The sequence below is a fragment of the Triticum urartu genome, chromosome 2 (genome assembly GCF_003073215.2).
Source record: "Triticum urartu cultivar G1812 chromosome 2, Tu2.1, whole genome shotgun sequence".
Classification (NCBI taxonomy): Eukaryota; Viridiplantae; Streptophyta; class Magnoliopsida; order Poales; family Poaceae; genus Triticum; species Triticum urartu.
In genome coordinates, this window is record NC_053023.1 from 387,546,205 (window position 1) to 387,558,750 (window position 12,546).

General features: G+C 50.2%; 1 protein-coding gene across 1 annotated transcript; it reads left to right on the forward strand.

The window, feature by feature from the left end:
• Positions 1 to 6,549: 6,549 nt before the first annotated feature.
• LOC125541573 lies at positions 6,550 to 10,736 on the forward strand. The gene is made up of 3 exons (XM_048704945.1): positions 6,550 to 7,532; positions 10,182 to 10,297; positions 10,705 to 10,736. The coding sequence occupies exons 1-3, from the start codon at positions 6,550 to 6,552 to the stop codon at positions 10,734 to 10,736; spliced, it is 1,131 nt and encodes a 376-aa protein (XP_048560902.1).
• Positions 10,737 to 12,546: the final 1,810 nt, after the last annotated feature.

Genomic DNA, 12,546 nt, shown 5'->3' on the forward strand with positions numbered 1-12,546 from the left:
GACCGATCCAAGTACCAAACGCACGGCACCTCCGAGTTCAGCACACATTCAACTCGATGAAGTCCCACGAACTCCGATCCAGCAGTGCTTCATGGGAGAGTTCCGTCAGCACGACGGCGTGATGACAGTAATGATGTTGCTACCGATGCAGGGCTTCGCCTAAGCACCGCTACAATATGATCGAGGTGGATTATGGTGGAGGAGGGCACCGCACATGGCTTGGTGAAAGAGGACATGCGGTGCCCCCATGTGTGGTTTTGGTAATTGATGACATTCTCTATGGACTAATGGTTGCATTGAGTTATATTTGAAGGATTTGTCCATAGGCATGTCTTGAAGTCCATGTGTTGGTTTCAAGGAGTTTATGTGTGGACCAAGGTGCTATTAAGGAATTATCCAAAGATTGGTCATGTGAGTGTTGCGCTTATTGCAAGCATGTCTTGAAGAAGAAGAAGATGGTGTGATCATTCATTTATACCTTCAAAACATCATCCAAATGAAGAGAGTTAGAAAGATTCAAGGTTGATCAAGACTATGTACAAAGAGTTATTCAAGTTGATCAACACACAAAGCGTAGAAGATGTACCAAGTGGGATCAAGTGATCTCATGGTATGGTATGTTTCCATGGGCTTGCATCAAGAGGAATATATCATACAACCCATGGAGAGGATGACATCAAGTGGTGATCGTCATCAAGATTGCGGTATGCAAGTTCAAGTGGAGCATCACGAAGAGATCATCCTTGAAGCTTGATGTCCATTGTGGTGTCAATGGACTTGTGAAGATGTGCCAAAGAGTGGCTCACCCATAGTGGAGTATGGGGGAGCAATCCACTAGTCCTCATCGAGCCAACGCAATCAAGATAGGTGGTCCAACTTGAGGGAGTCAAGGTCGTCATCATCTAGCTCAAGTGGACTATGTGCAAGGCAAAGGTTTTCCCTTGATAGGTTTTCTATTTTACCAGTCTCATGGTGGTAGTTTGGAGACCGGGTTATATGATCAATTGCCATACTATCAAGGGGGGCTCTCGATGAGTAGCTTGATCGTATCATTCGTAGAGAGCTCAAACCATTGCATCCTAGCATCATCTTTCTTGGTTCTTGTTTGGTTCTCTTTGTGAGTTTTGGAGCTTATGGTCATCTTGATGACAAGCTCGAGTTCATCGAAAACGGAGTTCACTTGCATCTTCTATGATGTTTTCGATGTTGGAGGTTATGCCCGTTCTTCTCTGTTGAGGTCTCACTCCTCCATTTGTTTGGCATTCCTCCCCTACCTCTTCTTACTATAATCACTCGTTGTTGGATGCTACTTGTTGTCATCTATCCAACAAGCTTGAGTTTGCTCAATTCGGAGATCACATGCAGAAGTTGTGGCAGTTTAGGCTTTATTGCATCCTCTATTTTCTCTATTGTGTTCTTGAAAGCCTCAAGCGGTAGTACTGCTCTCTAGACCGGTAGTACCGCTTGTAAGAGGCAATACCGCGGCCCTGTGCCGTGCATAGTACCGCTGCTTCTAGGGATGTGCCTTTTTCGTGTCGAGTTTCGCGGTAGTACCTCTTATAAGCGGTAAGCGGTACTACCTCTCCACCTGAGCGGTAGTACCTCTTATATGCAGTGAACGGTACTACCTCTCCACCCGAGCGGTGGTACCTCTTAGAAGCAGTAAGCGGTACTACCTCTCCCCAGAGTGGTACTACCTCTCTGGCAGAACTATAGCTCATGTTTTTCTCTCTCGTTGGGTTGTTTTGCCCGTGCTAAGTGGTAGTACCGCTCCTCCAAGCATTAGTACCGCTAGTACGCAACCTGAGCACATAACGGTTGGATTCGGGAGGTCCTATAAAAGGGGGTCTTCTTCCCCATTGAACCTTATATTTTGAGCTCATGTTCTTCCCCCATTGTTGACCTTCTTCGAGCTTGCTAACTCTCAATCCCTCCATGCATTCTTGCTAGTTTTTGAGGGAAAAGAGAGAGGAGATCTAGATCCACATTTCCACCAATCACTTTCTCCTCTATGTGAGGGGAACCCCTTGGATCTAGATCTTGGATTTCTTGGTGTTATCTTTCTTGTTCTTCCTCTCATTTTCATCCCTAGCATTAGTTGCTTCGGTGCGATTTGAGAGAGAAGGACTTGGGCACTCCGTGTGCCCTTGCCATTGCATTTGGTGCATCGGTTTGAGTTCTCCGCGGTGATACGTGTAAGTTACAAGTTGAGAAGCTTATTACTCTTGGGTGCTTGATACCTTTGAGCTTGTTCCTCTTGGGTGCTTGGGCGCCCTAGATGGTTGGTGGTGTTTCGAGCTCAATCATTGTGGTGTAAAGCTCTGAGCAAGCATTGGGGTCTCCAATTAGGTTGTGGAGATCGCCCCGAGAAATTTGACGGGTTCCAGTGACCGCCCCCAAGGGTTGCCAAAGTGTACGGGTTCGGTGACCGCCCCCAAGGGTTGCCATTTGTATGGGTTCGGTGACCGCCCTCAAGGGTCCCTTAGTGGAATCACGACATCTTGCATTGTGCGAGGGCGTGAGGAGATTACGGTGGCCCTAGTGGCTTATTGGGGAGCATTGTGCCTCCACACTGCTCCAAACGGAGATTAGCATCCGCAAGGGTGTGAACTTCGGGATACATCGTCGTCTCCGCGTGCCTCGGTTATCTCTTACCCGAGCCCTTTACTTATGCACTTTACTTTGTGATAGCCATATTGTTTCGTGTCATATATCTTGATATCACCTAGTAGTTTTTCTTGATTAGCATAAGTTTGTGGTGCACATAGGTGAGCCTAGTTGTTATTGGTTTTGTGCTTGACAGCTAGGTTTATTCCGCATTTGTTCAAGCCTAAACCGTAATTATTTCAAAGCGCCTATTCACCCCCCTCTAGGCGACATCCTCGTTCTTTCACTTGGAACAATCAACTTGTGTGTCTTTGGGTGCCCCCCACCCCCCGTATATAAAGGAGCAAGGGGGGAGGCCGGCCAGCCTTGGTGCACCCCAAGGAGAGGAGGAATCCTCTTCCTACTAGGAAGAGGATTCATCCTTTCCTAGTCCAACTAGGAAGAGGGAAGGGGGAAGGAAAGAGAGGGAGAGGGAGAGGGAAAGAGGGGCTGCGTGCCCCTCCCCTATTCCAATTCGGACTCCCCATGGGAGGGTGCGCGCCACCTCCTGGGCTGCAGCCCTCTCTCTCCCCTCAGGCCCACTAAGGCCCAATACTTCCCCGGGGGGTTCCGGTAACCCCTCCCGCGCTCCGGTTTTCTCTGAAATCATCCGGAACACTTACGGTGTCTGAATATAGCCGTCCAATATATCAATCTTTATGTCTCGACCATTTCGAGACTCCTCGTCATGTCCGTGATCACATCCAGGACTCCGAACTACCTTCGGTACATAAAAACACATAAACTCATAATACCGATCGTCACCGAACTTTAAGCGTGCGGACCCTACGGGTTCGAGAACTATGTAGACATGACTGAGAGTCGTCTCCGGTCAATAACCAATAGCGGAACTTGGATGCTCATATTGGTTCCTACATATTCTACGAAGATCTTTATCGGTCAAACCGCATAACAACATACGTTGTTCCCTTTGTCATCGGTATGTTACTTGCCCAAGATTCGATCGTCGGTATCTCAATACCTAGTTCAATATCGTTACCAGCAAGTCTCTTTACTCGTTTCCGTAATGCATCATCCCGCAACTAACTCTTTAGTTGCATTGCTTGCAAGGCTTATAGTGATGTGCATTACCGAGAGGGACCAGAGATACCTCTTCGACAATCGGAGTGACAAATCCTAATCTCGATCTATGCCAACTCAACAAGTACCATCGGAGACACCTGTAGAGCACCTTTATAATCACCCAGTTACGTTGTGACATTTGGTAGCACACAAAGTGTTCCTCCGGTAATCGGGAGTTGCATAATCTCATAGTTATAGGAACATGTATAAGTCATGAAGAAAGCAATAGCAGTAAACTAAAATGATCAAGTGCTACGCTAACGGAATGGGTCAAGTCAATCACATCATTCTCCTAATGATGTGATCCCGTTTATCAAATGACAACTCATGTCTATGGTTAGGAAACATAACCATCTTTGATCAACGAGGTAGTCAAGTAGAGGCATACTAGTGACACTCTGTTTGTCTATGTATCTACACATGTATTATGTTTCCGGTTAATACAATTCTAGCATGAATAATAAACATTTATCATGAAGTAAGGAAATAAATAATAACTTTATTATTGCCTCTAGGGAATATTTCCTTCAGTACTAAGGGCACGAGGGTTCGTATGGAGATGGGTTAGTTGGGTGACTACGTTGCTATCCACGGTGAGCACCAGGATCATTTTCAACGGAGTCCCAGGAAGCATCATCTACCACGCTCAGGGTCTAAGGCAAGGGGACCCCGTCTCCCCTATGCTTTTTGTGATCGCCATGGACACTCTCTCTTCCCTCATCAACACAACCACGACCGAGGGTGTCATCAGCTCCTTCAGAGGGATCGAGCCAATGCAGAGGCTTTCGGTTTATGCTGACGACGTAGAGATGTTTGTGAAGCCTTCAGTGCAAGATCTGTATTGCGTAAAGGAGCCGTCGGAGGTTTTTGGTGAAGCTTCAGGCTTAAGGATCAATTTCACAAAATCGGCTGCGATTTTGATAAGCGGATCAGAGGAGGATGGGCATAGAACGAGGGCAGTGCTGCAATGTCAGCTAGGCGCATTCCCTTGCAAATACCTTGGAATCCCGCTCGCGATCCACCAATTGGGACGTACGGACTGGCAACCGTTGCTCGATCAAGTCAGGAAGGTGGTACCTACATGGCAAAGAGGGTTGATTCAGAGGTCTGGAAGATTGATCCTTGCCAAATCAGTTGTCTCTGCAAGGCTGGTACATCAGCTCATGGTGCTTGATGCCCCTGGATGGGTCTTTGAAGACATGAAGAAATGGATGAGGGCGTTCTTTTGGGCCGACAAAGACAAGGTAAATGGCTGGCAATGCCTTCTGGCTTGGGACACGGTGTGCCGTACAACATGTTTTGGCGGCCTGGGATTCCGAGATCTACGCGTGCAGGAGATTGCGCTGCGTGTGCGGTGGGAATGGTTACGCAGGTCTGACTCATCTAGACCTTGGCACGGTATTCCTATGACAGAGGATGCAAAGGCCAGGCTTGTGTTCAATAGTCTTGTTAAGATCAATGTGGGCGATGGCAAGAGGGTGTTGTTCTGTATGGATCGTTGGATCCATGGGTTTACAGTCAGTGAGATTGCTCCCCTCATCCTCGAGATGGTGAACATGAGGGCACGCAACAGAAGGACAGTAAAACCGGCCTTGTCGGGGAATGCATGGACGGTGGACGTTTAGGGTGACATCTCCTTCACTGCGCACATGCAGGTGGCCAATCTATGCCTAGCCATCGCCACGGTCCCGACTAATGATCAGAGTCCGGACCAGTTTTCTTGGCCAGCAGACATCTCAGGAACTTACACAGCAAGGTCGGTCTACCAAAGGTTATGCATGGGCAACGACAAAAGGCATTTGGAGGAGCTAGGAACCCTTACGGTGCAAATTTTTTGCTTGGCTTGCGGTGTAGTATCGGCTTTGGACTTCTGACAGGCGAGCCAGACAAGGCCCCCAAGATGAGAGGTCGCCGTGCTTCACGTGCCTTTAAGAAGAAGATAACACGGATCACATCTTGGTGCATTGCGTCTACGCACGAGAGGTGTGGCACCTATGCCTCGATTCTTTCCAGCTTAACATCCACGCGCCGACCACCAACACTACCTTTTCCGAATGGTGGCTGGAGCAAAGATTGAGGTTAACAGGCAGAGTGCGACGAGGATTCGACTCCTTTGTCTTAGGGACGGCATGGGCTCTGTGGAAGCAGCGTAACGCTAGGGTGTTCAACAGGCCGCGCGATCAGAAGACACCTCCCCAACTGGTAGCGCCAATTCGTTCTAATATCGTAGATTGGACTATTGCAGGGCTCGGTGTTGGAGGTCTAGATCCTTTCGTGAGAATGTAACCGCGTGAGTTTGGGTTGGGGTCGGAGTGGTGTTTGCCATCTTGGATGTTCGCATCTCCGTTTGGTCTCTTGTAAATATTGTTCTGTCTTTTATAAAAATATGGTACGCCATTGGCATACTCTTGAAAAAAAAGTTTGTAGTTTCAAAAAAGGAAAAAAGAAAAAAAAAGTTTGTCCAGAAAAAAGTGATGGCTTCGAAGAGGCCCGATATGGGAGCCGCACCAATAGCTATGGCTGCGTGCTCCTCCACTAGTGTGCCCTGATCCGCGGTAGGCGCCAAGCGACAGATTGCACAATATTCTGGTTGGCGGCAGTACTTGAATTTGCTGCCCGCCAAACGGTGTTAAAATCATGCGCCAACTCCCGGCCCGCGCACTTCTCGAGCTAACTTCCCCTCCCATGCCGCCACCGTCTCCCTCCGCAAGCCGCGTGCGTGACCCTCCCATTCCGGTCGCCGTCCTCTTAGCCACTAGCATGCTTAAAACCTAACCGTAGCGCCGGGAAACCAGCACCAAACGAAGCAAGCAACGACCCATGGACACGCCTATGCCGAAACGGCCTCGCCTCGTGCCGGCACCAGCGCCGGCGCCTCGGACAATCGCCGACATGGCCCCGGAGATCCTCCTCCGCCTCCCTTCGGACGACCCCACGCGCCTTGTGCACGCCTCCCTCGTCTGCTGGCGCTGGCGCCACCTCCTCACCGACCCGGCGTACCTCCGCCGCTACCGCGCATTCCATCGAACACCTTCCATGCTCGGCTTTGTCCTCAACCTGAAGCAGCATTACCAAGGCATGGCCCAGCTCGTCCCCACCTCCTCCTTCCGCCCCGCCGCCTCCGACCGCCCCGACCTGAATGTGCTGGACGCCCGCCACGGCCGCGTGCTCCTCCACACCGCTCAGGGCCAGCGCCTCGTCGTCTGGGACCCCGTCACGGGTGAGGAGTTCAAGATCCCCCGCGTGCCGGCCTACGCGCTTGGCTTCAACGCGGCCGTGCTCTGCGCCGCGGTCGGCTGCGACCACCTCGACTGTCATGGCAGACCCTTCCGTGTCGCCTTCATGGGATGCGGCGAACATGGCATCACGTTCGCCTGCACCTACTCGTCGGAGGCCGATGCCTGGAGCCAGCGAGTTGAGATCGAGCAGCCGGCGTTTGTTGACGGGCGACCGAGCTTCCTTGTGGGGTACACGCTCTACTTCACCTGCGACCCGTACCTCAATTTCAGAATGTTGGGGTACGACATCGTCAGGCAGGAACTCTCGGTGATTTGGCCGCCGTCCCAGCACGAGTACTACTCTTGCACCGTCCTCGTGAAAGCGGAGGATGGCAGGCTGGGGTTCGCAGGCATGCGGAACGACACGCTCTACCTCTGGTCGATGAAGGATGGCGCCAACGGAGAGGTGGAATGGGTGCAGTGCAGAGTTATCCAGCACAAGACGATGCTCCACACTCGTGGCCTCTCGACGCCACCTGAGGTCGTTGGCTTCGCGGACGGCCACAGACTCATTTTCGTTAGAGCATCTCCAACAGGCGCCGGTCGCGCCGCGCGCAAAAAACAGATATGCCGCGCGCGTATCGCCTGGTTTGGCACGGCGCGCAGCGCTGGCTCCAGCAGCTGCGCTAAAATGCAGCGCGCATGACTCGCCGGTGCATTCCATATGGCATTTTCAACACAAAATGATAAACATTTTCCAACACAATAAAAATTTCACGCAAACAAGTTGATGAAGTTCATGCCCACAAGTTTAAAATCATGCCCACAAGTTCATCCAACCAAGTTCAAAATGCAAATCAAGTTCAATACACAAATGAAAGACATATCATTCCTCGTCCTCGTCCTCGTCTTCATCCTCGTCCTCATCTTCGGAAGACGATTCTTCCGCCTCTAAAGATGAATCTTCCTCCCTCTTCTCATCGCGCAGCGCATCACGTGAAGCTCCGATGGTGTTGGCAAGATCTTCAATGGCATCTTCATGGGAATGTGTGCGAGGAGGCACATCGAAAGGCATTCCGCCCATGGCGGCCGGAGGTGCACCCATGCCTCCCATGAGAGAAGCAAAACTCATGCCTCCCATGGTGGCCATAGCGTCGGGGGGTGCTCCAATGCCAGGCATGCCTCCCATTGCACCTAAACTGCCCACGGTACCTCCGAAGCCACCCATGGCGCCGAGGCCACCGCCACCCATGGCGCCGAGGCCACCGCCACCCATTGCGCCGAGGCCATCGCCACCCATTGCACTGAGGCCACCGCCACCCATTGCGTCGAGGCCACCGCCGCCCATTGCACGAACCATGGCTCTTTTTTGGATCAAGACTTCTTCTTGGGCAAGATTGACATACTCCTTTTGCGCCGCATTGAGGTTAGTTGTGTCCAAGAAGAACAAGTGCTTCTCCCATTCCAACAACCTAGTTCGCTCCTCATTGCTCACCTTCCTCTCCTCCAAAGCCACCTTCCTCTCCTCGGCCGCGGCATCTTGGGTCCTTGCCATTTTTCTCACCTCGTTGGCTTATTTTCTTGCCTTCACAATAGCTTCCATAGCATTTTTGAGCTCATCATCTCCTTTCCTCTTCTTCTTTTTGGTTTTGTCTTTCTTGCACCCATCCGGTCGCTTTGGCTTCGAGTATGAAACCGAGTTGGGTGTGGGGCTTCTCTTGCCGTCATCACTTGATGCATCATTCTCATCATCATCATCATCCAACTTAATTGTTCACTTCCGTTTGTCGCTCAAATGCAAATCATCCAAATCTTCACGCTTCTTCCATTTATCATCATTCTTCAACACTTCATAGCAATGAGGCAAAGTAAATACCCTTCCTTTCTTGATCTTCCCCTTCTTGGTTTTCCTCTCCTCTTCTTTGAACAAGTTTTGCGCAATGTTGTACTACATGAAAACAAAGCAAGTTAGCACCAACAACAAGCAAAACAAAGAAAGTTAGCACTAACATGTAAGATGAAATGGCACTTACTCTATCGTCCTCATTTGTGCCACTTGGGTTCAACTTGTCAACCGCCTTTTGACAGGCGCCCACCTTTGACAATCCGAGTTGATTGTCGACCACCGGGACCTAAGTGATCGGTTGGAGCGGTCAATTCCACTCATGTTGCGAGCATAAAAGTGTTCCTTCATCCGGTTCCAATAAGCATCTCTACTTTGATCACCTCCAACGGATGGATCCCTCGACACTTGCAACCAAGTATTGCATAGTAAGATGTCATCGGCGTTGGTGTAATTGCCCGCTCTTCCTTTCGGTGTGTCGACAATGCCCTCACCCTCCTCGTCCACCTCGAACTCATGGTCTTCAAAATGCATGTCATTGGTTTGAGACCAATGCGAATTGTTGGAGCCAACACCCATCGTTGACATGTATGCATCATCATTGAGACTACAAATTTTTTTTGCACAATGCAAATAAGCTATCTATATGTGACGAATGCATTCAAAAAATAACAAAAAAAGAAAAGTTAGATTTTTTTTACCTTGGAGGCATTTCGTCGAACATGTTGTGCGCGCCGACCGCCGGCTCAACGAGTGACCTTGCAGGCGCTTCGGCAGCCGCCGCGCCCGTCGCACACCCCGCAAGCTTATTCCTCCTCGCCTTGGAGGTGCCGGAGCCGTCTGCCACCTTGTTTTTCTTCGCCGATGTCTTGCCCTTCTTTGGCTGCGCCGCATTGGGGAGCTTTGAGGAGGAGGGGGCGGCGGCTCGGGCCGGCGCGACGTGACGCCACCTGCCGCCGAGGTCATCCGCGGCGGCATGAAGAGGCCGCGCACGAGGCCACTGGTCGGAGGAGCTCCGGCGGAGGCGAGGCCAACGCCACCCGGGCTAGGGTTTGTGGCGGCGACGGCGGGAGGGTCGCGGCTATAGGACGGGGTGAGCGGGGTGCCGGCGCGTGCGTCCATGGGTGCGGGTCACCGGCGCCGGTGCGCACGGGGTTTTGGAGGGGGAGAAGAAGAGCGCAGTGCGAGCGTCGAGTGTGCCGCGCGCGGAAGCGGGCACCGCAAATACACCGCGCGAGGTACCGCTTCCTGCCGCGCGCCCAACTAGTTATACCGTGCGCGCGGTTATTGCGCGCCCACTGGAGCCATCCGCCGGGTTGCGCGCGTGCTAAAGTGGGTATATTTACGGCGCGGCGCCTGTTTAGCGCGCCTGTTGGAGATGCTCTTAGGACAGACAACACGGTATTCTCCATGGAGCTCAAGTCAGGCCATGTCCGTAAGGTATACACCTGCAGGTCAAGAAACTACGACGTCATCGTTGTTCCCTACATGAGCTTCTGCACTCCAGGTACGTATTGATGCACGTTTGAGAATTACGATGTGTGAATATTTGCAATGCCATATGCTCTGAGCTGCTCTTGCAGTCTTGCTCATAGGCAGGTTGCGCAAGGCTGTAATCTTATATGCATCTCCTTGCTCCTACTGCCTAGTATATGTAATCTTCAGGTTGTTTGTTTGTTTCAGCTTCTCCTTGGAGAACCTGTTTCATTCAATTTTTATCGACAATTCTCGACATTGGCTTAGATATAGTACTTCCTCCGTCCCATAGTATAATACACTAGTGTAAAAAAGCTCTTATATTATGGGACGGAGGGAGTAAATCTGAATAATGTTATTATTTTAGATTTCATACCTAACTAGTCGGAATAAAGAGCTACAGCATGGTTATAAGCTTAATCAATTGTATCTTTTCAGATCGTGCTATGGGAAAACTGCCATCGCCATGAGGACCCACTGTTATCCTGTAACAAGGATCTGCTGCCCTTGGCTTGTTTCATAGATGGCGCTCCAAGTGTTTTGCTTCCAAGCTGGACTGTCTAAGTAGTTACCATGGTCAATGTTAGTATGTTTAGTTTACAGTGTGGCAGTTGAAACAAGGACAAAAGTTATGTAATCATTGGTCAGTTTAGTATGTTCCCTTTGCAGTTGTGAAGCTTAAGCAAGACAATGATGGTCAATTAGTATTTAGTATTGTATCTTTGAGTAGATTGTGCAAGCTCCTGTGGAATTGATACTACAGAGTAAGTTACAATGCAGATTTGTTGATCTACTCTCCAGTTGTGACTATAATACTGTCACCGCAAAAGAAAGTGATTATGATACTGGTCATTTTGGCGTACATTTGCTGCTTGTTTGAGTTTTTTTAAATAATAACTAATACATGTGTGTTTGTTTAATTTTTCATTCGAAACAAGGTTAGCCAAGTAAATATTTTTTCAGTTGTTTTGAATCATGGAAATATTTTTTTAGCCGCTTTGAATCATGGAAATATTTTTTTCAGCTTTGCTGCACAATATTGCTCTTATCAAATTGTAGAATTTAACAGAGAACTGTGTTAGCCAAATTTAGAGCCAAATACTATGGGAAACATCCATGGGCCAAAGCATGATCATTCTTGATTGTGCCATCATTGGAGTTCCAGTGGCAGCTGGAGGTCCTAGTTGCTTTGTGACTGTGGATTGGCCCCGCCATTGTTGCCGCCTAAATAGGAGGTGAAGGAGGAGCCGCCCTCCCTGTGCTACCGTGGCGTCTAAATCGGACTCCGCATAAGGGGTGAAGGAGGAGCTACCCTCGTCGCCGCGCAACACATTAGGCGACTTAGACCGGTCGACATCACCGCCGAGACATCTTTCGCGCGACAAGGAGAGGGCACGACCATCACCACCCTGTTGTTGTGAAGGAGCCATCCCTGGCGCTTGCGGACGCGTGTGGACCTCTTGCATTACCTCAGCCACGGAGGCGGCAACATGTCATCGCGCAACACCATGACGGAGGCCGAGTCGGTGGTGCATCATGAAGTGCCAGGCCGCATTCGCGATGTCAGACATTGCCTCGGACTAGGCCCTTGCTGGCCTTGCATTGGCTTGGGTGGAGGACCTATCTAGGATCATCACAGAGATGTCCATAAGCCGACGGCGGCGCCCCAGTGACCAACTTGTCACGATTGGCACGGACGATTCGCTACATGCCACCGTTCTCGTCGCCGGCAATGGCAAAGACGAGGGGCGGGCGAATCGGGGTGACGTCCGTAGTCATGCACGCGACGACGGAGGACATCGAGCGGCCAATTAGGGATGCCGCTGCCCCTACGCGTCCTTCTGTCGCTGGAAGGGCCATGGCGACTCCGACGAAGAAGGTCCCGTCGGCCAGGGAGTCCATGCGTACAAGGTTATCATCCGATACTCGTTTAGTTTTTTAGGTATTAAACCATTTAGTTGAACATGTTAAATATCATCCGATTTAATGCAATATGTCCAACTTTGCATGAATTAGGTCCAGTTTGCATGAAATTCGTTCGATTTGCATGAAATTTATCCTTTTAGTTTCATTTTCATCTGAAATGCAGGCTAACATTTTAGACATGTTGTTGGGTGGCCGACTCCCATATCCGTCCATGGACCCATCAGGATGCATTCACGAACAGATAGTGCCAATTTACAGGTAGCATGTTGAAGACAAACATGGCCACATGGGTCGCATGTCATGTGGCGGTCCGTTGTCATGCATGCTCGGTCTGTCACGTGCATAAGCTGGTTG